This window comes from Rhyacophila brunnea, unplaced genomic scaffold (assembly GCF_057557595.1).
Source record: "Rhyacophila brunnea isolate RB1 unplaced genomic scaffold, BYU_Rbru_1.0 scaffold_4, whole genome shotgun sequence".
Taxonomy (NCBI): domain Eukaryota; kingdom Metazoa; phylum Arthropoda; class Insecta; order Trichoptera; family Rhyacophilidae; genus Rhyacophila; species Rhyacophila brunnea.
The window spans coordinates 53,019,741-53,045,556 of record NW_028233068.1 but is presented as its reverse complement, the minus strand read 5'-3'; the positions used below and the strand labels follow the sequence as shown (position 1 = coordinate 53,045,556).

The 25,816-nt window shown below is 33.2% G+C and overlaps 3 protein-coding genes across 5 annotated transcripts; 1 reads left to right on the top strand and 2 right to left on the bottom strand.

Moving 5' to 3' along the window:
- Positions 1–65: 65 nt before the first annotated feature.
- LOC147067515 (uncharacterized) lies at positions 66–16,182 on the top strand. Its single transcript, XM_085954537.1, has 10 exons — positions 66–255; positions 1,483–1,682; positions 5,331–6,183; positions 10,108–10,270; positions 11,136–11,240; positions 12,543–12,697; positions 13,885–14,009; positions 14,206–14,451; positions 15,374–15,508; positions 15,673–16,182. The coding sequence occupies exons 1-10, from the start codon at positions 148–150 to the stop codon at positions 15,791–15,793; spliced, it is 2,211 nt and encodes a 736-aa protein (XP_085810663.1). The 5' UTR covers positions 66–147; the 3' UTR covers positions 15,794–16,182.
- Positions 16,183–16,326: 144 nt separating this feature from the next.
- LOC147067513 (uncharacterized) lies at positions 16,327–22,056 on the bottom strand. 3 transcript variants are annotated; one of them, XM_085954540.1, is made up of 3 exons: positions 21,926–22,056; positions 19,297–19,505; positions 16,327–18,180 (listed from the first exon to the last, which is right to left on the bottom strand). In XM_085954540.1, the coding sequence occupies exons 2-3, from the start codon at positions 19,484–19,486 to the stop codon at positions 18,023–18,025; spliced, it is 348 nt and encodes a 115-aa protein (XP_085810666.1). In that variant the 5' UTR covers positions 19,487–19,505; positions 21,926–22,056; the 3' UTR covers positions 16,327–18,022. The 3 variants fall into 3 exon arrangements, with proteins under 3 accessions (XP_085810666.1, XP_085810665.1, XP_085810667.1); XM_085954539.1 differs by having other exon boundaries at positions 21,650–21,961; XM_085954541.1 differs by having other exon boundaries at positions 21,769–21,961.
- On the bottom strand, positions 17,816–17,989 carry wrm2 (wurmchen 2 transmembrane micropeptide). The gene has a single exon (XM_085954542.1). It carries the CDS (start codon positions 17,987–17,989, stop codon positions 17,816–17,818), a length of 174 nt encoding a protein of 57 aa, XP_085810668.1.
- Positions 22,057–25,816: the final 3,760 nt, after the last annotated feature.

The window sequence follows — 25,816 nt, the reverse complement described above, 5'->3', positions numbered from 1 at the left end:
ACATAATTTTGTGAAGTTTAATTAATTGTGTGGCATTAATATTTCATTGATATGGCAACAATATTAGTCAAGGGCGAAAATGGCTGTATCGTAAGTTCGGCCCCTACGGGTTGTCAAAAATTTGTTTATATTTTGTGCAATACAAATATGGGTGATATTTGCAGATTGTGTCTGAGTAAAAACTTCGTGAATCATTCAATATTTGGCGATGAAAATGGTTTATTTTTTAAAATCGACGCATGCCTACCGCTAAAAGTGAGTTGTAAATAGATGTATTTTTGTGTTTAAGGAATACGTAGTCCCCTGTATGCTGGAGTTTTTAGTATCAAAATATTTGAAAATATATTTAGCTAGGTAACAAATTTAAAACATGTCAACGCTATGGCATACAGCAATAAACACTTTTATTTAAATGTTTAATCAAACGTCACAATTACTTTATTAGATTAGCATCCTAATTCCTTTCTTCAGGGATTTTAGTTTTAGATAAAAATACAATAAATTCAACTTATTGTTCTTCACAAGATTCTAAATTTTTGAATTTGGAAGAGAATTTAGTTTTAAACTTTATGTATATTTTAAATTATTATAGGCTAGTAATACTATAATACATGTAGGTAGGTAATCACAATAGACCATAAAATTGGGCTGCATCAAATGGTTTGCCAACTATAAATTAAATTGTTTTCCACGTCTTGTCACAGAAAAACTTCTGGGAATGTTGAGGTTAGCGCATTGCGTTAAATTTAATGAATTGTAAACAAAATACAATACATAAATATTTTGTAGGTAAGTACTATGTATCGATATAGGATTGGCTGTCATATGATATCCAAGAAGGGTAATTAATTATACTGTACTCCATATTATCAAAGTGGTAGTTTTCATTTTCTTTTGGCAAACCGCCAAGATACCAAAGAAGGATGCGCTATTTACAATTAATTGTCAAAACAAGGGAGTCTTGATAGGTTTTTTTTTTATCTGGGTAAGTATATGAGAGTTCAATTCAAGAAAATGAAAACTACCATTTTGACAATATGGAGTACTGTGTATTTACCTCAAAAATCCCTATTCTAGAGACCGACAAGTTTAACGTGAGGGTTTGCTGCATAGCTTACACTATACACCGGAGCCTCACGTTAAACTTGTCGGATAGTAGAAACTGTTCTTACTTTTAATATAATTAAAGTAAAGCAAGTTCTAAATTTCGTGTTGACAATCGACTCGGGTGCTATAAAGGTAAAGTAGGCAATAAATGGCCACAGGGTCGCCCAATAAAACCCCATTGATCGACGGATGAAACTGATGAACTACGGTAAAAATACGTGGCAGTGAAAATTCAAGGACTGAGAGAAAAGGAGGGAGAGATTTTCATTAAAAATTATTGACCCAGCCGATGATGATAGTGATTATAATGAATTATATATAATTATATATGAACGTTATATACAGAAAACAAACCAAATGTTTTAATTGTTACAGATTTCCGAATCCGACAATTTACCCAAAAAGATTTGTGATAAATGTACATTTAAAATTAACGACATTCACGAATATTGCACAAATGCTGTCAACGCGGAAAAACATTTACTCTTGAGTGTGTTTCGAATTTCAAACTCAGAATGCATAATCGACAAGGAAGACGAAGCATCATTATTCTCATTGAATGCAGTTAATAGAAAGTGAGTAGCATAAAGGTGGAAGCATACTGGGAACACATGACATCACGCGATGTAATGTAACGTAACGCATGTTGACTGAAATTCGATTGGAACAATTTCTATTGTGTATTATGGGACAGAAACATATTAATAACACTGCGGTGAACGGTTCACAGTGGGTGTAGTGTGGTGTGTTAACAGTATGTCAGCGCCTTAACATATATTTTTTTAATCAATTATTACAATTATTAGGAGTCATTCTCACCCTACATTATTAATTTCATAGATCAAAAAGCCACCACTATATAACAAAGGCACTACCGAGGGGGGAAGCCAATGCCTATGGGAAATAGGTGATGGGTAACTGTAAAATAACAGTCATACTTACCGGACTTGAAATTGAATTTCGTTCATCTTCAGTATTTTATTGATAAACATAAAAAAAATAACATTCACTTTTATTTGCCGAACCGCGGGATCGATCTGAAGATCCATGGCTACATAGACAGCTGCTCTACCGACTGAGCCACCATGAATGTTATAAAAAGTGCATGAGATAACATATTGAAACCATAGTACAGAAAGATAAAACTGCCATAACTTTCTTTTCAAGGTGAATATTACATGTTAAATAATCGTTCATGTGTTATCATGTGTTTGCCGATGGGCCAGGGTAATTGATATATATCGTCGTGGTAAATGCAATAGGTCGTATGTCAAAGATACCAAACTTTTCAGGAGAGACAAAAAACTATCCCATCTTAACCCCAATGCACCGATTTTTTTCACAAATTTATTTACTTAGTAGAATTTGTTCCCTGTTAAGACTGTTATCATCATTTTGATGTAAGATGAATAATAAGAAAGTTAGGTTGACATACAACTATTTGATCGTCAATGTTGGCCACTTTTGTTGACATAAGTCCAATTTTTATGCAAACATACCTAAATTGAAAACACTAAAATTAGGTATTTATAATGAAACAAAATATAATATTATATTAATATAGACATATTATTATACACTTGTACATAAACGTTTAAAAAGTAAGCTTGAACTAATGAAAAAGTTTTTTTTTTATTATAAATCTCTGTTTAATTAGGCACTTGTATAAAAACGATTTCAATGTTTAAAAGAAAAGATTAAAAGTTAATATTCAAAATAACACACAATAATTTTTAAAAAGATTTATTTAAAAATATCATAGTTTAATTATGTATTTGCATAAAACAGAGCAGGTAAATACCTACTTAAAAGAAAAAAGAACAGTTTTAAAAGAATACTTTTTTTTAGAAAAGTAATTTTTTTATTTAAACGGTAGGTAGCATTATTTTGTTTTCTTCCAAAAATTTGTGAATAGCAAGCTGCGTTGTTCATCACTGATTGTATCGCACTTAAAGGCTATTTTTGGCCCACCCTTTTGAGCATGTCACTATGCCCACCAAAACGTGGACCTATGGTCATAGAATCTTTTTTAGACGTCTGTCTATACTTGCCGCCCTTGCCGGACTCTTCATGCTTCTCAAAACCCGCATAAGACTTGCCTAGCAATCGCAGTTGAGCTGATTGAGTTGAGTTGAGCAGTTGAGATGTATCTATAGTCTAAGCAGTTGAGAGTTTTTTTTGCCTCTTCCACTCTTTACAATTATTGCTTTGCCCTTTTCGTTTTCTTTGATTGACTTGCTCAGTAGGTTCGTCACCATGGGTGTCAGACTGCATAGCAAACTCCTCTAAGTCTTCTGATGAGCTTGATTGATTTGATTCAGGTTGATACAGAGCTTCAGAGTCACTACTGATATCAGATAGTAAATGTTCAGGGCCACTTAGATGTTCAGTCATCGTCATATCACAATCTATATTTTATCTCAGGGCTGATTGTGTTGATACAATGTTCTCTGCTATCTTTATATCCGAAGGTTGCCTCAGCAATGATTTTGCTTATACTAAAATTGGAGTTTTGATAGTCAAAGTATTATTAACCTCAGCGAAATCGAGTTCTATTTCTGAACCAATATTTTGAAAAGTGACTTCAAATGGATGCTCTAAAACTAAGAGTTCAAGTTCCGCTGCATTCCCAGGTTCAACTTGTAACGCCATATCGTCAGTGGTTCTTACGACTTCACAGGTTATTTGAGGTCCTGAAGAAAATAATCATTTTTAAATTTGATAATCGTTAATGCATCTAAGCAAAATATCATCTCCACTCCACATTTGTGGCGACATAATCTTATTTATTCTTACCATTAGTATCCGGACTATCCGGTGAAGTAATGTTGCTGACTGCTAAAGATACCAAGTACCGCCCACAACTTCCATTAATCATTTTAATAGCTTTTTACTAAATAATTTTCAACTAAATAAACAGTGTCTTATTAAAACTGTCAATCGTGATTGGTGAACAAATAATTACTTTGGCAATAAATAAATGAGACAAAAAGTCATCATCATCATCAGGGGCACGACAACCCGGTGTGGGTCTTGGCCTCCTCCAACAGCTCCCTCCACCTGTCCCTATCCAGTGTGGCCGCTTTCCAATTTGGTACCCCTAGAACACGGCAGTCATTGGCAGCTCCATCCAACCAGCGAATCTATGGCCTGCCTCTTCTTCTACGCCCGATTGGATTGCCGGACATCATACGTACGTACATGCATACGGTGCACATGACCTAGCTATCGCAGTCCCCCAATCTTAATTGATTGAACTGCGCTGCAATCTTCGTATAGCCCGTAGAGCTCAGCAATATATCTTCTTCTCCAATTGGTGCCGTCCCTGATCGGTCCATATATACGGCGGAGAATTTTTCTTTAGTTTGAGACAAAAAGTAATGTTAGATTATCTGTAGAAAGAATCTTGAAAATTTTACTAAATCTGACAACAATAATGTAATTATAAAGTAGATTTTAAAAAACAGTGATTGGTAAATTACTTACATCGTATTATTTGACGAATTCTTTAGTATAAAGTCAAGAACGAGGAATAAAAACAAACAAAAACATTACTATCATTATGATGAGCTCTGACATACGACTGTTTGGCATGACCAATATCAATGACGTGTCGGTTTGTCTTTTTGCAAGTGTTGGGATAGTCGACTTCTTATTGGTCTAACGACATAAGACCTATTGGAGATGGTGTAGATGACTGGGCTGGTCACTATGGTGCAATAAAACAAAATTGAAATTTTTTTGACATACGACCTATTGCATTTACCACGACGATATAATTATTTTCAAGCAATAGAATATGGGGTTTGCTAAGCCAAAAGTGTGTCGGCAAGAATTAATCCATGATGAAGTTACAACATTTTTTTGGTATACTTGTTGAAAAATATAATATGAAAAAATGTTATTGTAAATAAATAATTGTTCTCCTTTTTTGAATCATCGATAAAATTATTAGTTACACATTTTCAATGTTTTAGTATATTGCTCCAAACTCAAAAATTTCCATGCATTGCCCATTTATGCCCACATTAACATGGTTCAAAATATTTGTATTTCGCCAGTTTCTTACGAATATTCATAAATTTCTTGACAATTCAGTTTGCAAATCTTCAATAATAATTGTCTTTTTGTGTTTGCCATGCAACTACAGATTAGAGTTGCTTAAATGAAATATATATCTTTCTACCATTGTAAGCACTTACTCACATATTATTATTTTCTAGAAATCACCCCAATTCTCAAAATGACTCAAGTTGGAAAGTCAAAAAGATTAAATCGCAAATATCTTCCACTGACAGCAATTGCATCAACAATCACCGTATCAAACAGGAGCCAACGGATTCTTCCGATCCAAAACATACGAATAGCGAGAATGTGAAAGTCATAGTGACAAATAGAATACCTTCATTTGACATAGATTCAAATTTGTCCATTCACTATTCCACAAAATGTACACAAACTGAACTATGTCTAGCTGATTTAATTAAAAATGACAGTGCAATACAAGATAAAGAACTGTTTATCGATACTGAAAAAATTATTAAAGAAGAAGAGACATTCTTCTCTGAAGATGCTGAGAATCACGAGTTTAATTTTGAAACTGTCGACAACCCTCAGTACAGTTCCGATGATGACGTAACTCTCAATAAAATTGTCAAAGTAGTGCCCCCGATCAAAGTTAAAATAAGTAAAACGAACGCCGATGGTTTGAAAGTCAAACACAAAAAGTCTAAAAAGAGAAAGAGAGAAATCAAAGAACCGGAAATTGTCGCAAAACGGGCGAGAGGTCGACCCAAAGGATCGCTCAACAAAAAGATTGATTGTAAAGAAAAAGAAAAAGTGAAATCGAAGAAACGTTCAAGGAGAAGTATATACGATGAGTGCGGAATCAAACTGGATATCAAACTTGAAGGGATGGATGCCGTGGAGAATGGCGGAGAGGTGAGAGATGACAATGACGGAGACAAGTGGTTCTATCCCAAGGGGACCGCTGAGGACGATAAAAAATGGCAGTGCCTAACTTGCTTCGCTTTTAAAACATCCAGAACTGATCTGTTGCAACATTATAAAGATCATGTGAGTAGAATTTTTTACTTTCTTATTCATCATATTTGCAATATTATGTGAACAGAAATTCAAAACCAAAGAGCTGATAAATTTCATGCCACTTCATTAAATATACCAACACAAACAAAAGAAAATAACGGTTCGAAGCCCTGGATGCAACCCTACTCAGCAGACAATTTATTCTGCCAGATCTATCAATGATATGCAAGAACAATATTTTTCCTGAAATGAATAAAAATAATTACAAGATAAAAAGAACTTTTTATATACAACATTTTTAAATTTTCTGTTGAATCATATAAACTTGACCAGCTCAAACGATCAAAAAAATTTGTACTCATAAAAATAATACTGAAATGTCATTTTGACATTTCATTTATTGATTTCCATAGTAACGCATGTATAATAATTTAGTTGCTAGGACCCCAGACCCCTAGCAACCAATAATAGTGGATTGGATTACGGATTTCTTCCAAAGTAACTTTTCATACAAAACAGAATTAACTGAAAATGAATTCAATTCTACTTAAAGATGGCTAAAAGTATTAAAAAAATGCATTGGCATCCTGATATATTCTAAAAGTTTCAAATGTCTATCTAGTCAGGAAGTTAGTTAAAAATCGATTGCAAGATTTGTATACAACTTAATATAAGAATACAACCTAATAAAAACGTTTTAATAAGTCAGTGTACTAATATATTGCAATTAGGAATTGGTAGAGGGACTGAAAATTGATTTACTGTTGTGTATCTTAAAGTTATTAATTGAGTTAGCATTTACTTGGTAGAATTCCATTTTACAAGAAATGAAAATATAATTAATATTAAATTCTACAGGTTTTTTAAAAAGGTTTGTCGATAGCTATTTCGGTTGTAACACCATTATCAAGACATGAACATGAACAAATTAGATTTTGAGGATGAACTACATACCATTAAACAAATAGCCTTAAGTAATGGATATGAAACATCAATGGTAGATAAAATATTATATAAAAAACAACTTAAATTAGCTAGATCAACAATATACCCTAACGTTAAAGATTCAAATCGTTATTACAAGTCCATTGGTTATCACGGCATTATTTCAGACAAAATTTATCAAGAAATTAAACATAGCGTTAACGTAGCATTCAAAGCTAATAATCTAGGATTAAACTTAAAAAATAGTAAAGATAAAATCAACAAACTGGAGAAAAGCGGAGTTTATAAAATAACATGTGGCACATGTAGTCTATGCTACATTGGTCAATCTGGCAGGTCAATAAAAACTCGTTTTGAAGAGCACCTCCGGTCTTTTAGGAATGGTAAAACAGATTCTCAGTTTGCTAAACATTTGATATCAAACTCGCATAGCATCAGTAACAATGAAACGCCACAATGTTTGCATACATGTAATAAAGGTCTAAAATTAAATTTACTTGAACAGTTGGAAATTAATCGCGAATTATCCAAAAGTAATCACATAATTAATGAAAATTTGGTAATGTATTCATCGCCACTATTAAATATAATCTAAACACACGCTTAAGACAATTATACTAATAATATTTTAATTAAAATTCTAATGGATTCAAGCTCTGTACTATTCCATTTAAGTCGTTTTTTGCGACCCGGGTTTCGCCTTTCGGCATCTTCAGGCGTCGTGTACACTCACCAAAGGCAAACACACACTGACAACGAACACCCTTAACTCTACCTTATATAGTAAAACAATACAATAAAGTAGGTAAAAACTCCATTACCTACCTATTTAGTCAGAAATTACAACAAAAAGTACAATAAACAAATTATGAATAGCTGAAGTGTCAGTAAAAAACCCAATTAGTAAACACCCTATCTTATTAATAACAATACACTGGACAGCATATTATTATAATAAATCGTCAAACCTAATAATAGGTCAAAATTCTTTATAACAATAAAAAATACTACACTCAAGAGGTGTAAATCGTCAATTCTAAGAAAAATAATTAATCGAGTTAACTAATGAGATGTCTATAATAATACTACTTACAAGGTACCTACTTTTATTTTTATAACATTATTTTTTAACAAAAACAAAATTATACATATAAACTCGCTTAATATAATATAATATATAACTCACCTAATATAATATATATTATACAATTATGCATACGTGTGTTTTTCATTTAATAAGTGGTTGACATTGAAAAGGGTGCAAAACTACTTCACAGTCATACGGGTGATTATAAATTATTCTACCAAGAAATATTAGAAATAAATAGAGCACAGTTGCAGAGCTTACCTATATTGAACGATCAACTCAGCTTTCCTAGTAGCGCTTTGTTATATCCTATAATATGATGTTTTACATATGAGACTATATTATGGTCAATTGTATTGACACACAATTTATATATGTTTGTATGAGATTATATATATTTGTATGAGAGTCTAGGGATGAGGATTTAGGTATGCATAATTGTATAATATATATTATATTAGGTGAGTTATATATTATATTATATTAAGCGAGTTTATATGTATAATTTTGTTTTTGTTAAAAAATAATGTTATAAAAATAAAAGTAGGTACCTTGTAAGTAGTATTATTATAGACATCTCATTAGTTAACTCGATTAATTATTTTTCTTAGAATTGACGATTTACACCTCTTGAGTGTAGTATTTTTTATTGTTATAAAGAATTTTGACCTATTATTAGGTTTGACGATTTATTATAATAATATGCTGTCCAGTGTATTGTTATTAATAAGATAGGGTTTTTACTAATTGGGTTTTTTACTGACACTTCAGCTATTCATAATTTGTTTATTGTACTTTTTGTTGTAATTTCTGACTAAATAGGTAGGTAATGGAGTTTTTACCTACTTTATTGTATTGTTTTACTATATAAGGTAGAGTTAAGGGTGTTCGTTGTCAGTGTGTGTTTGCCTTTGGTGAGTGTACACGACGCCTGAAGATGCCGAAAGGCGAAACCCGGGTCGCAAAAAACGACTTAAATGGAATAGTACAGAGCTTGAATCCATTAGAATTTAAATTCAAATTCCTTCAAGTACCTTCGGTCGAAAGTATTAATAATACCTCTTGAGTGTAGTATTTTTTTATTGTTATAAAGAATTTTGACCTATTATTAGGTTTGACGATTTATTATAATAATATGCTGTCCAGTGTATTGTTATTAATAAGATAGGGTTTTTACTAATTGGGTTTTTTACTGACACTTCAGCTATTCATAATTTGTTTATTGTACTTTTTGTTGTAATTTCTGACTAAATAGGTAGGTAATGGAGTTTTTACCTACTTTATTGTATTGTTTTATTATATAAGGTAGAGTTAAGGGTGTTTGTTGTCAGTGTGTGTTTGCCTTTGGTGAGTGTACACGACGCCTGAAGATGCCGAAAGGCGAAACCCGGGTCGCAAAAAACGACAAATGGAATAGTACAGAGCTTGAATCCATTAGAATTTTAATATTTTAATTGATTAATAATGTCAATAAATAACCATCGAACACTGTAATTTTGATAAATTTTGAAAATTTCGATATCCATTTTAAAAAACCCACTTAGGGTTTTCAAAGTATTAATAATATTACAATTAATAATAATGTAAAAATTCATAATATTGCTGGAACGAATAAGAAAATGTATTCTGTCTCTATCTATACACGTATAGTATTTAAGCAAAGGCAAACGGCCTATCTGAATAGTCTTGATAATGGTGTTACAACCGAAATAGCTATCGACAAACCTTTTTAAAAAACCTGTAGAATTTAATATTAATTATATTTTCATTTCTTGTATCTTAAAGTTGTTCAGTTTATGAATTAATTTTGGTGCAAATACATATCTTAAAGGGACCTGTCTGCAATGAATGGAACAGCATGAAACAAACTCTGGATTGCAGATAGAGGAAGTGTGCACTTATTTGTGTATTTTTTAATATAGGTGGATAATCCAACCAAATTCCAACTGGACACTAACGGCATCAAATGTGAAGACTCGGTTATAGTAAAAGTTGAGCTTGACGATGGTAAAGAAGAACTTAGCCTTGAACCCAACTCCCGTGATTACATTATTGTCAAAGCTCCCCAATTTGGCAATGCACCAGGTGAGACTAGCACGATTTTTCATTCATTAATTTCAAATATTTTTTCTGGCTTTTCATGGCACAATGAACGTTACGCCCTCTTCAAAGTTGTGCTGAAAGTGCGTCAGGAGCAACTATCCTAGATCTTGGCTGGCATGCAGTAGTGTGCGTGACTCTTATCCTGATTTAATATATCGCTGTTAAGCCTCGGTGAGAGAGACCCTCTCGTTCGCCGTAAAACATCACTAACTTTTTGAAAGCTGAGAAATTGTTATAATGGCTGAGCAGTCCAACTTGAGAAGCTCCTTCCTTTCAACTGCTATATTATGAGAACACTCACAGAAGTTGTGCTCTGAATGATGCAATTTGCCACATAAGCATGTAATAATCATCATGTCCGGTTAGAAATTTGTTGTATAAATGGTTTTTATTCATGGAAGCTCATAGTCCAGTTGAAAATACCTTTGGTACGACTAAAGCGCGACTCAAATTGAGGTGCATGTCGCCTACTGTCACGGGCTGCCGCTACGGAAAAAAAATGTGTAATGTCGTTGTTCTTGGTGTTTAAAATATTGTCAAACTGATGCTCCCATCCCGTAGCACATTTTGAACCTTTAAACGAACATTGTCAGTTGGCAAAATCTGCCGTAATCACTAAAACAACAATGAGGTCACCTCAAGTTGAACTGCACTGCATCAACACCTGCATGACGTTTTAAACGTTTTTATCATATTCCAATCCAATATGGGCTTTATGAGGGTTTCAAATAATTTTATTTTAGTTTTCAGAAGTCTTGATTTAAAGTGTCTCTGAAAACTTTAGTAGGATTTGTTTGCAAGAGTAATTCTTCTTCGTCCTGCTTTTCAATTTTCAAATTTTTTTCAGCCTTCCAGTGCCTCAAATGCTGTAAAATATTCATAAATAAGAAATCTGTAATGAGACATCTTGTATGCCATGATGATTCCAGGCCATTCCCATGCAATATTTGTGGTAAGTAACTACTTGTTTTAATTATACATATTTTCTATCACACACAATAAATAATGTAGGCATACATTTTCTCTTGTGTAAAGCTGAGGCTGAGGCTATATTTTTAATTTTGATAAATTGCATTTTATGTACAAAACCAGCCAAATAATAATACATTGTTGCTAATATAATATGAAACAGTAGTAAATACGAATATAATTAACAATTTAAAATCACGAATCCATGACTGCAGAAAATTATACCTTGAAACCTGTGTTTTGCAATTGTTGGTTATTATAACTGAACCCTCTTTATACATCATGACAATCAATAAAAGGTGGTGTTCAACAATAATTATTCACTACCTACTAGCAGAGCCAGCTGACCCGCTAGGCCTTGCAGCCAGCTTGGTGTCCTAACTACATGGTGTTGGATTTTAAAATAAAATTATTCCAATAATTGTGGTAAGCGTTGATTTAGGGTATCTGATTTCTGTAATGGGTATGTAGAATGGTGCTATGGAAAGGTGCGCAAATCACAAAAAAGGTCTCATAGATATGAATAAATCAAAGGTAGAATATGAAACAATCAACAAAAATGGTATTTACACATGGGAGCTTGAGGGAGAATGCAATAGGTATTAGATAGATCTAATAAATGCAATTTACTGAAAAATTACCATTGAGGAAATAATATAAATCGCGTCTTCATTCACAAAACACATGTAACTTAATATACTGCCACACACAGCATGAGTGCAACATTTTTGGTTGAAAAAAAAGTCTGATGTTGCATTTCGAAATATACAACATGAATGTTGCATGTGTGTAGTTCAAAAAGTCGCCACTACCATGTATAGAGTCCATACGGCATGCAAGTCGCCTTCCAAGTTAGTACAGTTGTACACTACACATGATCACCACGCAACTGCGGAGGGCCTGTCAGTGTCAGATCATGAGAGAGCAAAAATGACAATCAAAATAGCGGTGATCAAAATGAAATGACATTTCAGGTCAAGAACTATCCTTCAAACAATTGGAACGAAATGCATTCATATATTTCTAACTGAACGAATGTTCCCAATATTGCCGCCAATACAAATCACTGCTTCTTTGTTGGATGTACAATGACGTTTATCCATTTTCACATTACGTAGTGTCGCGGCGAGAGACTTGCAACATAGTGGCGGCAGCTATCAGTAATGATTTGTAGCTTTGTTGATGTAGAGTTGAATTTTACTGGGCATTACGCCTAAGTCACTTTTTGGTTCCATGCATAATGGGATCCATTAAATATATATTCTTCATATTATGTATATTTTAGGCCGCACGTATAAGAGGGCGTATGAAATATTACTGCATGGCCGAGCACACAGCGGGGTGAAGACACTGTTTTGTCGATACGAACAATGCAATTATAGCACAGTCTACAGAGGAGCTCTCTTATCGCATCACAAAAGACACGAACCTAATTTTAAGGTGAGTGACCAATTTGACTTCAAAAGTATGCATTCTCTTTTTCTTGAATATTGATATCATAGGACCAACATTCTTCTAATAATCTTTGTAAATATCTAATATCGTCTTTAATTTTTTATTGAAGACCTTCACACCGTACAGTCCACCTACTCCATCTAGCAGTGGCGAAGGCTCCATACTAAGCGATTATTTAAAGCTTACCTTCTATTTTCAAGTATTTAATTTATATAAATAAATATCTATATTGTAGGACATTGTAGTTTATAATAAAAATATTGATTGCCATCTATCGTCGTTATTTATAAGTAGAGCTTTTAATTTAGTCATGTTTCGAATCAAAAATAAATGACGGAACGTCCAACGTGAGTGCTATTTTTAGAATTATTTCAACGATAATCCAAGCCGAATTTTCTACCGAAATTCAGTTGCCAACTTCATGCATGTCTGGGTTTTTGTTCGAGACTCAGAAGCGTTAACAGACAAGCTTATTCGAAATGTTGATTTGTTTATTGTCTTTGCTTATCTTTAAAAGCAAATAATAATAGACAAACATAACATGCTATTCACAGTTTATGTCATTTTGACATGTCAAAGCGGTGGTAAAGGTTTATTTTATAATACAAAATTCATTGTGACTGTGGATAAATTATCTCATATTGTACCGAAATCATTCGCCAGTGCTTTAAATATATAAGTATTTATTAAATTGTGTAGTGTCCCGGTAGAAAATGTGCGAACGATTGCATTTAAAAATTATCAAAGCTTGACCTTCCAAGGGTTCATTTAGATTTGAATACAGCAAAAAAACTTATATTAGACATTTTCACAACAATTTATAAATGATAATATTTGTTTTTAACTGGCAGTTATACATTAAACAAACTTTTTTGTTGGCGATGCGTATTGTTTGGTAAAGAAAGTATGCGTGGAATTCTACTGCCATAAGTGATTTAAATAATTTGACAAATTCAGCGGTGAAACCTATGACCAGTGTGTCGTTGTCATTAGTGTGCACCTATTCATCAGTAGTAATATCGTAAGTATTATCTTCTTATTTCCCGTAAGTTACCTGACAAGTGTGCTCTTTTTCTCTGATCTCCACAGCTTACCTCTTTCCAAAAGTCACCCTTCGCCACTGCCATCTAGGAGATGATGTATTATTATCATTTGTGTTTATTGTTTTTTAGTACACCTGTGATGTGTGCAACAAGGGCTTCGACGTGCTGACCTGGTTCACGGAACACAAAAACCTTCACACTGGGGAAAAACCATTTGTATGTGATATCTGCAGTAAAAGTTTCATTTACTCAAGGTAAGCATTTCTCGTTATATGCTATCATCATTATTTATAGCCCAAGACACTGGGGGTTTACCTGCCATCGCCATTCTAGTTCTAATCTATCTTCCTTCAATTCATGATTCCAGTTAGTTGTGTGCCATTTTTATAGTTGTACCAAAATCATGACTGTATCAGATAACTTCAGTGTTAATTATTTTTTTTGTTTCAGATACCTTGCATCACACCGAAAAAGTGTTCACCCTGAAACGAGCACACGGAAGCTGCTCCACCGATGTCCCGACTGTCCGATGGAATTCCCTCATCGGAAGCAATTACGAACGCATGCAGCACGAGTTCACAACGCTCCCCACGGTGGCCGGGTGCTCTGTGACATTTGCGGCAAGGGGCTCAGCAGCAGAGAACATCTCAAGTTCCACCGCAGAATACATACTGGGGAGAAACCTCATGTTTGCAGGTAACAAATTTCTATTTCTTCCTTCTTCACAATGTTCGTCTTATATCCGGCTTCAAAAAAATGTAAAAATATCAGCATTGGTATGAATGTGACATTCGTGACTTGTCGTATTTGACAGAGAAATTAATTTTCAAATATGTAGCGGCCTGTTACAAACATAGATGTCACTGGACGGTAAAAATTCCAACTCTTCCTACTGCCACCGATAGCTTGTTGAATTTCATTATCTCGTCTTGCTAGAGCCATCACACAGTGACATTTCTCACAAAAATTCTGTTTCAATTTGCCGCAGCTAGAAGTTGATTATTAATTAATGTAAGTATAATATAGCAGAAATTCTAGATTCCATCTACATACATATAAAATATAATAATGAGTGCAGTGCCCTTTGTGTTACTCCAAGATGTAAGATGAAAATTTAACATAAGAATGTAAATTAAAGTGATATGAAACTTCAATAATTAATAAATTTCATCTCATAACAAAACTTCATTCTTTCATTATTTTTGTTAAAACTGCCGCTAACAAAACCTTACATTCACAATTCAGACTAACCAAACAGATAAAATGTGAAACAATTATTAATAACCAAATATTATGTACATTTCTATAAATACTTGAAAGGCCTTTTCTTGTTTCTCCCAAATTTCTCCTGTTACACAAGTCACACGCACACTATTGTCAGTTTCACAATCAATAATTTTCAAATTCTTACTATAGTACCCACAACATAGCTTGTTATTCCGCGAACATGACTATCATTGTCACTTCTCTCCGTGGATTGTTGCGACACAACATTTTATGGATACCATATTATTTGAAAGCACCTATTGTATTTTATTATTTATAGATGCTATAAAAATTATACTATAGTCTGGTATAATTATTATCAATATGTACCTAATACTGTTCCACGTTTCAGAACCTGCGGCAAAGGTTTTGTGAAGAAATGCAACTTGACGTTACATGAAAGAGTCCATAGTGGGGAGAGACCGCACGTCTGTTCACATTGTGGGAAAGCATTCTCCCAGAGGTCGACCCTTGTCATACATGAAAGGTAAACACCACAACCAAACCAGCTTTTATGTGGAAATGAAAGATTGCATTTAAGTGGAATATTGGTTTTTGCTTTGCCCTTTGCTTTCTGAAGTAAATTAATTTTTCCTTATGTCCTAATATTCTAGTAGCGATAATCTAACAATACTCTTGTTTCTCTTTCAGATATCATTCAGGCGCCCGTCCATATACGTGTCAAATTTGCAACAAAGGCTTCGTTGCAAAAGGATTACTATCTATGCACCAGAAGACCTGTCTGCCAACAGCACCGGCCGCATCCGTTTGACGACAACTTCCTCTTCAGATGCTGGCCATACAAGATTTTGTCAAGAATCAATTGGAGCATACCATCTGAAATAAAACTTTGGATCTTCAGAATATATGTACACATCTGACAGTTTGAGGGTATAGCATGGTGATACTAGACTAATAAATTGTACAGATGATAAATAATATTATGATATTTTGTAAATAATATTAGGTACTTGTAAATATGATTTTTATACAGCAACATTCCATTTAGTCAATAATAATTTATTCATCAGTTTGACGACAAAAAAATCTAAATAATTACATAATGACTATTTTGTCATTACGGTCAAGATGGTTTCGTCCTTTGAATAGTATATTATAATAAATGTTTTATCTGTTCATAATATTTTATAGTTAAGTTACAAAAATATACATTATTTATAAAAAAATTATCATTTTGTTTTTATGAATTTAATTTGAGGGAAGGTTTTTAGAGAGAATTGGCATCTTAGGGAGGATTTTGGTTTGTATAGGGAACGAAATAATGTTAAGAAATGATAAAACCAATTTAAAATTTGTAGAAAAAAATTTATAAAAGAAAATTTAATATTTTTTAATACATTTCATAAATCAGTACAGATGTAAATTTCATTTGTAAAATGGACGGAATACATTTTCAAAGAAGGTTAAAGAGTAAAACATAAAAATAACCACATTATACTTATCTTAAAAAAATTGCATTGAGATTATAAAACTACTACATAATGTACTACAGTTTGGTTGCCAACCCTCAATAGAAGACAGAATGTATTTTCAACCTACCAATGGGAATTTTATTTTTAATGTGTCGTGGTACCCAAATTCTCTTAATATAATAATTCCAATTAGTCAATTTCAGATTAAATCATTACAGTCTAAAGACATACATAAATTCACAACATTCAAAAAAGTATTTTTCAATTTAAATATTCAACAAACGGACGAGTTCATTTAAGATTTTTTATCAAGAATGCAGCCTCGATATAACACAAATTTCAAGGCACAAAAATTTGTGACATTAAAATGTAATGTACTTGTCGTTGTACAATGTACATTATTTTTTGCAGTCTTCAGATTAATGCGTATCTGTTAACAAATTTAAACCTGAAGTAAATTAATACGTATTGAAATTACATCACTTTTGTCAATAACCGATACACACATCTTATGTCACCTTCAATACGTACATAATATGTAAAAAATTGTTCTTAATAATAATTGAATAGACCAAATAATTATGGAAGGAATGATTACAAATGATATTCTTTGAGAGATGTCTTGTGATAACTTACAAAACATTTTAATATCATTATACATGTAATATTAATTAAGGCACGATATTACTATTTGAGAACAGAAATAGTCAACGAGACAATGTTATTTTATATCGATTTTAATAATATTACGAATTAAATAAACAAGGCAGAAATAAGTGCTGTAACTATTAATAAAACTAAATAACATCGATACTGAACACAGAAATTTACATATTATAATGAACTGGAAGAAACTTACACCTGCAATATATTATTTGAACAGTTGTTACATTTGCAAACAGTCAGCTTCAAAACCAGATAAAAACATTGTCTGTATCATGAAAATATTTGTTTTATTAAATCATAATTCAAATTAATGTGTATGTTCTATGTTTTTCAGATTTTGTTAATGGCAGCATTGAATAGCTTCAGTCAGTTGCGAAGCCGACGACAATGTGTGTTTGTTATTATAGCAGATAAATAGTTTAAAAAGGTTTATTAATAAGTTGTAATTTATAGGTGGTAGACCGCAGCACTTTTAAAAATACTAAAATTACAAGTGACCTTTAACCTACAAAAAAATTATTCAGGTCTGACAAATAACATGGCATGGCTTTAATTGTAAGAGAAATATGGTTAACCGCCAAATATGGTATATTAAGCCACCTGCTTTATTTTGAATCTGTGTCCAGTATCAGTGTCCTAAATTATTCATTTTGGCAACATCCACTAAATGGCAGATGTTGTGAACTTTTTAAAAATCAAGCATACGAAACCTTCTGTTCGTACACCTGATCATCCCAGTCATAATGGTTGGTCAGCGTAGTGTGCCGTAGGCCGCAGATCCGCGGTCCAAACTTTAATATGATTATAATGATCCCCACAATGAAGAGTGCCAGCATGGCGATGGCAGGGTAAAGAATTAACAGAACCATTTTGACAGTAGTTTCGACACTGGCTAAATGGAATCAGATATCGCTTTCTCGCTTGTGGAGCTCGAGGTACTCTTGCGAAGTGCGAATGTTAGGGAGAGGGGCTGGCTTGTGTCCCTCTTCGAGCTCTGTGTAGTCTAGCGGCGGCTGCTTATGAGGAGTAGCAGACCACAAAGATACCAACCACCGATTACCTAAAAAAATGTTAATATACTATTACATTTTTTTCATGTTTAGTTAGGTTTCGTTGCATGTTGCTCCAACTATTCTCATTTGGATAGCAAGCTTTCTTAGGCGAAATCTCCCCTATCACCTCCCAAAATGTCCCATCTATAGGTATCTGAACCTATGGACACTCTCGATGTCTATCAGTCGCTAGCAGTCTAGACAGGGTTGGGTGAAGTTACACAGTATATTGTCCTGAAGTTACAATGGAGTTTCACCATGTAAGCGCCAATCAAGAATCAATCGAAAAAGAAGTTACTAAGGCTAATGACCACATTAGCTACAAACAATGCCATTGCAGAAAATATATTTTTTCTATAGTTATCAAATTCAACCATAATAAAAACATTCTGGAATCACTATCAATAATACAAAAAATAAACATAAGTATTGAGTTTTCTGAACTGAAGTTATTTTGAATTTCAATTTTAGAAATCAATATCCATCAGAGAAGTCCATAAATTCAGACAATTTTCGTCTCATGGCAAGTTATTATATTCAACTGGAAAAATACATGATATTGTTTCATATACAGTAGAAACCCTGAATATGTGTCGCTACATTTCAAAATCAGCCAAGTCCACCTTTAGGTATTTTTGACTTGTTTGTGAATTGCTGAAGAACTACTGGTTTCTAACATCTCTGCATTATCAAAATGTGGAATTTATTAATTTTAAATATTCTATACTCGAGATAATATAAACTTTCACCCTTGTGACTGTGTATTTGAGAAAACAAAAAGCTGTTTTTCTCCTATTCATCTATGATGGACTTGGCTGATTTTGAAATCTAGCGACACATATATACATGCTAATTAATGATGAAGATGAGTAAACCAGATAATGATACATCTGGATATTTCAAATAAAAGAAATATTCATTACTTCAGGAAGCAACATTTCTTCATACGTTTTCTAAAAAATTTTCTATGTTTATTTCTGATACTCTGATCTCTCAAAACTGATCATTATATCCGGAAAAATCGAGACGGCCCTACTATATTTGGCAGCTAAAAAACAACAAACATGTTATGCAAGTTAAGATAACAATGTTCTTCTCGAAAAGTGAGGATATGATTGAATTACCTGTATGCCTGTCACGCCAGTAGTCCTTGTACTTGGAGCAGCAGCAGCACACCACGTTGAGGATGAAGAGGAGACCCCCGATGACGGTGCAGATAGCGATGGCAATGTAGAAAGGCGAAAAGTCGCTATACTCGTGCTTAGTGAAGAAGGGGTTTTTTTTATAGTCACCTCTTTCTTCAATTATCGACATTGCAGATGACAACACCAACCTGCGAAAAAATAAACCAAAAAGAAATTATTACCTATAATTTCTTTCGACCATGTCCGATCCTAATAGGATCATATGGGCCTCCACAGAGTAGAGATTTGTATTGACAGATTTTGTTTTTTTACGAGAAATGGATGTCAGCCACTTGCTCAACCTATTAGGTCCATACCCTGACACCCACAAATTGAAAAACAATATGTGTACTTGCCAGACCCAGGATTCGAACCTGGGACCCACGGCATTATAGTCCAACGCTTTAGCTGCGCGGCCACCGTGGGCGTATGTACCTATAATACAAAATGAAAAAAAAAGGATGGTACAAATTAAATGAGGTGGCGAGACAACCACAGATACAAATCATTACTTTTTATTAAAGGTAAATTACAGGTAAACAAGATTTAAGGTGAAACCTTTACTCAGCCTTTCTACAAGAGGCACCTAGCGAAAAAATACGAAGCTTGCAATTTGAGACATTTTTTTGATAATTTACAATTGAAACTGTAATAATTAATAAATATGTAATTGAAAACATTAAAAAGAAAAATATTTTTTATTTTAAGTCAAAGATAAACTATAATTAATTAATCTATAATTTAAGAAAAATGTTATAAAATGTGAATTTGGTGCAGGGTCCCACATTATTATTACATATTATTTTATAGTCATATTTATTATTAAATTTAGTTTATTTAATTTTCAATTTTTTGTGATAGAGATTTTTGACTAATTCATAGTTTTAATATTTTTTATTTTCATTTAAAAAAACAATGATTTTTATAAAAATATAAATGTGTATAACTCGAAATACTTTTATTTAAGATGAAATCTTATTTAGGTATGGTCCCAATATTGAAGCTTGGAGACAACATTTGAGAATGTCACATTCTATATATTGAATATTCAATAACATTTTCAAATCTTATGTCTTATTCGTTGAATAAAAAGAAATAGTTTATTGCAAACTAACAACTAAGTACGCTATCTTAGATGTTTCTGTCAATAATGGCTGCAGCTCATACAGATTGCCAAAATGTGATGCTTTAACGATGGCATGGTTTACTAAGTTACCCAAGTAGTTTTACTATCATATTAGAATTGAATGACCTAATATTGCACTTCTAACAAGTTCCTTCACTAAAATTAACTATCATTGTGTCATCATTTATAGTTTCGATGATAGGTACATATGAATGCAAAATTAAAAAATTCTATATAAAGCATTGCTCTATGACTAATCCTCCAAATTCTGAGTACTTAGTAAAAGGCAGTACAGATATTTTCTTTTTCAGCTCCACCAAATCAGGTGTTGATTACAAATCTGACTTGGCCTGATTTTTTTTTGTTGGTCGACTTTCGGTTCCTGAACCAATTGTATATTATTCTATGACCGACTGCAGCCGTTATCTTCTATTTTATCAAGCACCAAGAATTTGTAGATTAAGTTAGTATAGACGCAGAACTATACATTTGAAATTTGACATTTCCCCAATTTTGACTAAGCGTTCTTCTTCTAAAATTCTGCTTTCTAGGTTATGACTATTATCACACAAAGTAAATTAAGTCTAAATAATGAAAATTCAATAAATTCAACCACCATTTAAGCAAGTCATCGTCGGTTCGATATTTAATTCCATTACAATATAGATACATAAATAAGTACAATATTTCCAAATGCTGACTAGTGCTTAGTCCCCATGACAAATATTTTCACACCCATGCCACGCCCACCCTCACAAATGTTATTTTTTAATTTATTTCAAAGTGAACAATTCTAACCATTACAAACTGGAATATGTCACTATCGGATGTATAATAATAAAATTATGTAGTTTCAATTTTTATTATTCCTGTCACTACGTTGCCTCTGGCAGCCATGCCCAATTCTAAAACTCAAATGTAAACAAAAATACTAGGGCTGCATACATAATACTGACGATTAAACATAAACAGTCGATTTTCCACATCGATATAATTAATAGGTACATGTATTACGTGATTTTATCATTAACGAATCCGGGAGAAACGCGGTGTAAAAAAAATATAATGAAGTCACTGAAAAGCGTCGAAAATTTTCTTTTTCTTATCCAAACTAGAAAATTGCAACCGTCTATACATAATAATGTGAAATGTTATTAGTATACTTACCGCGATGGTTCATTGATGATATAATATAAATTAATGCTGGGGCGAGGTTTTTTAATTAAATTGTTTAAATACCGTTGACTTGTTTTGCTTACTATGTAGGTATATCGTGAACCACTCACCACTATGACTGACTATGACACTCTATTCTCTAATATATTTAATGTTTTAATTGTTTAATCATTTATTACTGACTAACGTTTGTTTTCTATAGTCATATCACACATTTATAACATCAAACAATAGAAAATTTGTGAAAATAACATGAACACAAATTACCGTTGACAGTGTTGTCAGAATGGGCGTTGTCGAAATATGGAATTCATAGATATTCAGAATAGACAAAATTTTTCAGAACCATGGATAATAAAAACAATTAGCATAGACAAGAATTAATTTGGCGATTGTTGCTAGGATGCAGTTTCAATTTATCTGATTACTGATACATTACTGTTATGTATATTTATTCAAAAATTCCTGACCCGTGTATCTCGGTAGGTAATTCAATAATAAGTATGACACGATTGAGCTAATGAATCTTAACTTTATAATTGTTTCAATTTTGATATTTTTTGACAAATTTCGACTTGTAATTGACTTTGTAAAATAAAATTGTGTAAAATGGTACTGTGCGAAAACTTTACGGTGATGGGCGGTGGCTAAAGCCGCGTTGACACGGTCCAAGTACGATCCAAGTAGACTTGGATAGGAATAATTAGTATGAAGATGTCTCATCCAAGTGACAGCTTCATACTATTTACCGTAGAGAAACGAATGGGTTAGGAAGCAGACATGTGTACGAGATGTAATAGACGTTGCCAAACAGCTGAAATGGAGATCAGCACATTGCTCGCCGAAAGGACGGCCGCTGGACAAATGCCGTCATCCAGTGATACACAAGGGGCACGAAACGGCCACAGGGTCGCCCTAAAAGCCGCTGGATTGACAAACTGGTAAAGTTCGGCGGAAATACGTGGCAGCGAACAACACAGGACCGAGAGAGTTGGAAGAAGCTTGGGAAGGCCTTCATCCAGCGATGGATTGACCCCGGCTGATGATGATACCTATTTAAGGAAGTGAGAAATAATATCTATTAATCCTAGCAATACTTCGAAATCGAAAACCATAGATAAGATCAACACGAGCGCCGCCACCAGGCCTCACGTTAAAGTTTTCGGTCTCTTTTGACAAAAATATCGTTACTTTTATTCCAATACAATGCCAGTGTCAATAATTTCGTTAGTCAATATCAATACTTTTTATTTTAAGGCCCATCCCTACTATGTTGGATTCAGCCAAAGTGCTCGTCCGTGGTGGTTTGACGGGCGCGGCGCGGCGGCGGTGCGGGCAACTCAAACATATGAACATGTTTCGATGTGTCCGTAGACAATGCGCGGGGACGGGTGTTCGCGCGTGTTGTTTTGGCGCGTCTAGCTCGACGCAGGCAAGATCGTAATACGGCGGGCTCTTCCCATACTGCGCGCATAGAGGTGTCCGCACTGAATGGACGGGCGCCGACGCGGGAAAAGAGCGAGTAGCGGGTGTCTCAAACCATAATGAGCTTACCGCGCGCGTCTGGTGTATTTGTGGTATTATTTTCACAAAGCATAGATAGTGCGAAGTGATGTAAAGTAGGTATACGCTTTATAACTTTGCACTTTTTACTACACTGATACGCCTCTTTGCCTTAGTACGTCGCATAAAATTATATCAAATGATATTCACTTGTATTAATATAATATGTAGTACTCAGTGGCGGCTCTAGCATCTTTTAATAAGTGGGGTCAGATGGCGTGAAATATCTAATAAGTACCTACCTAAACAATATTAATCAAAGCGTAAAAAACATATCTTTTTTAGCTAATACTTCATCGTCATATGCCTCCTGCGTTCGAAAGAATCTTATTGTTACAAGAAAAAAAAAATAGTCTTTTCAAGGATATACTCGCCGTCAACCATGTTTTTTGGTAAACTGTTCGGAGGTTAATGCTTTTTTTGTTCTGATTAGTTCATACACAATAACTAAATCTGTTGGTGACTGGTTGGTGAGGTCTTAATCGTTTCACTTTTAGTTTGTCTTCAAATGTCAATGTACCTACTGAACTTATATTTCAATAAATGAACCACCTCATTCATCATAATACCTAATATATTTATCAAAATTATTTTACTAACGTGAAATTCATCTATCCACAACTAGTACATTACAATAATTAATATTTAGGTAGGTAGGTAATACAAATTAATATTGATTTAATTAACTGTAATAGCACATACCTACTCTTTGTTATTATCATTCAAGATAATAGGTATTATAAATTATTATAGTATGTATTAACAAATATATTTTAAAACTTATGGAGATATATGACATGAGGCGCCGAGTCGCTAAACTGGCTCCTGGGGGTTTTTCGAGTTTTGAGTAAATCACGAAAAACTGTTATGGGCAGTGTGATAACTTTAAGTGTAATTTAAGTTATTTTCTAGTTTCCGGTTTATATGGAATAGTAAATTAAAACGTCAAATTCAATTTATATGCGCCAATATTCCAAATAAATGCATTTTAATTGTCCGGAGAGCACACTTGCATCACTCGCTGTCGCAAGGAGCCAAATTTGTGACTCACACTTTGACGTTACATGTCAATAGAGTCGAGTTTGGCACTTATGGAATAAGGTCGGCCGGAAATGACTGTTCAGTAGCGGGTCGTATTTATTTCTTATATATAGATATTATGTATTAATTAATATAGATATTTTAGAATTTATATTGCCAAACAAATATTTTCTCACCATACTTACCTACTACACGGTAAATCCTTTTTTACATTGCATCTTTTTAGCATTTATAGCGGTAGGTATGTATGTATGTACATAGAAAAAAAGCATTTTTTCAGAATAAAGAATCGTGTTTATTAATGAGAAGCGAGCAAGAAATTACACAAATATGTGAATACGTGATGGTCCCAATAACACATACATAGAAAGCATAATCATTGATGATCTAGTTGTTCCAAGGTGGAGAGAGGAATTAAAAGTAGATAGGTCACTATAAAATTAAAAAGATTTTTTTCTTTCAGCCCCACTGTGTGACATCACTGAAACTCCTTTACAATACTTCACTATAAATGTATATTGAGCAAGTTTCACTGTCTTTTCATAAAATGCAGTATGGAAATGTCTAATATCAGTTTCATTTAATGAACTGCACTTGAAGTTCTTAGTGTCATGATTACACTGAGGATACTCGGGCAATTTTTTAGATGACTATCTGCAACAAATTATGAAAAATACAATGATTAATAACTTTGAAAATAAAAAGTAAAGATAGAGGTTAATAATATATATATACAAAAGTATAAAATAATGACTAAACTTAGATATTATGTAAATATATATAATGAGATTTATGGCGGTTATCTTAAATCAATTTATTATAAGTCATCAAGTGATTAAAAAATAATGTCCAATTATTAAAGGTCCCAACAATATTATTTTTTGACACAAGCAAAATATGTTAAAAATCTGTACTTAGAGATCTCATAATAATTACATCACGCTAAATATACAATATTATGTATCTACGACATAATTTAAAAAAAGCGTACGAAACAAAAAATAATATTATGAAACACCACTGGATTATTGAAACATTTATAGCAAAAATTAATGTTAGGAATGTCAATTTTTAAATACCTTTCTTGGCGTAACACGTTACATTTCCAGCCAGCTGGATTTCTTAAACGCTTCCTTGATTCTCCTGGTAGAGATTCCGTTACACTTACTAATGAAACATCCATTATTAATTAGTAAAAACAATCAAATAGACGAAGCAAAATCAAGGCTTTCTCACTGCACAGACGTACACGGTTTGACGCGGTTGTATAGAGATTTTACCGTACGTTTGAAATCAGTATTTGAATGGCGGCGTCTGATTGGTCGGTTAAGAAGAGACAATTTAGCGACTCCATATTTTTTCAAAGAGCGCGCTTGGCGACTCACGTCAATATTCATTTTGATTTTTCGATGAAATTGGGAGGAATTTGAAACTCTCAACTGGAAAAGTCGATAGATCTATCGATAGAGCATCTAAGTACATTCAAAACTCATTTTATCGAAAAATCGCCAGGAGCCAGTTTAGCGACTCGGCGCCTCACATATTTGATCAATT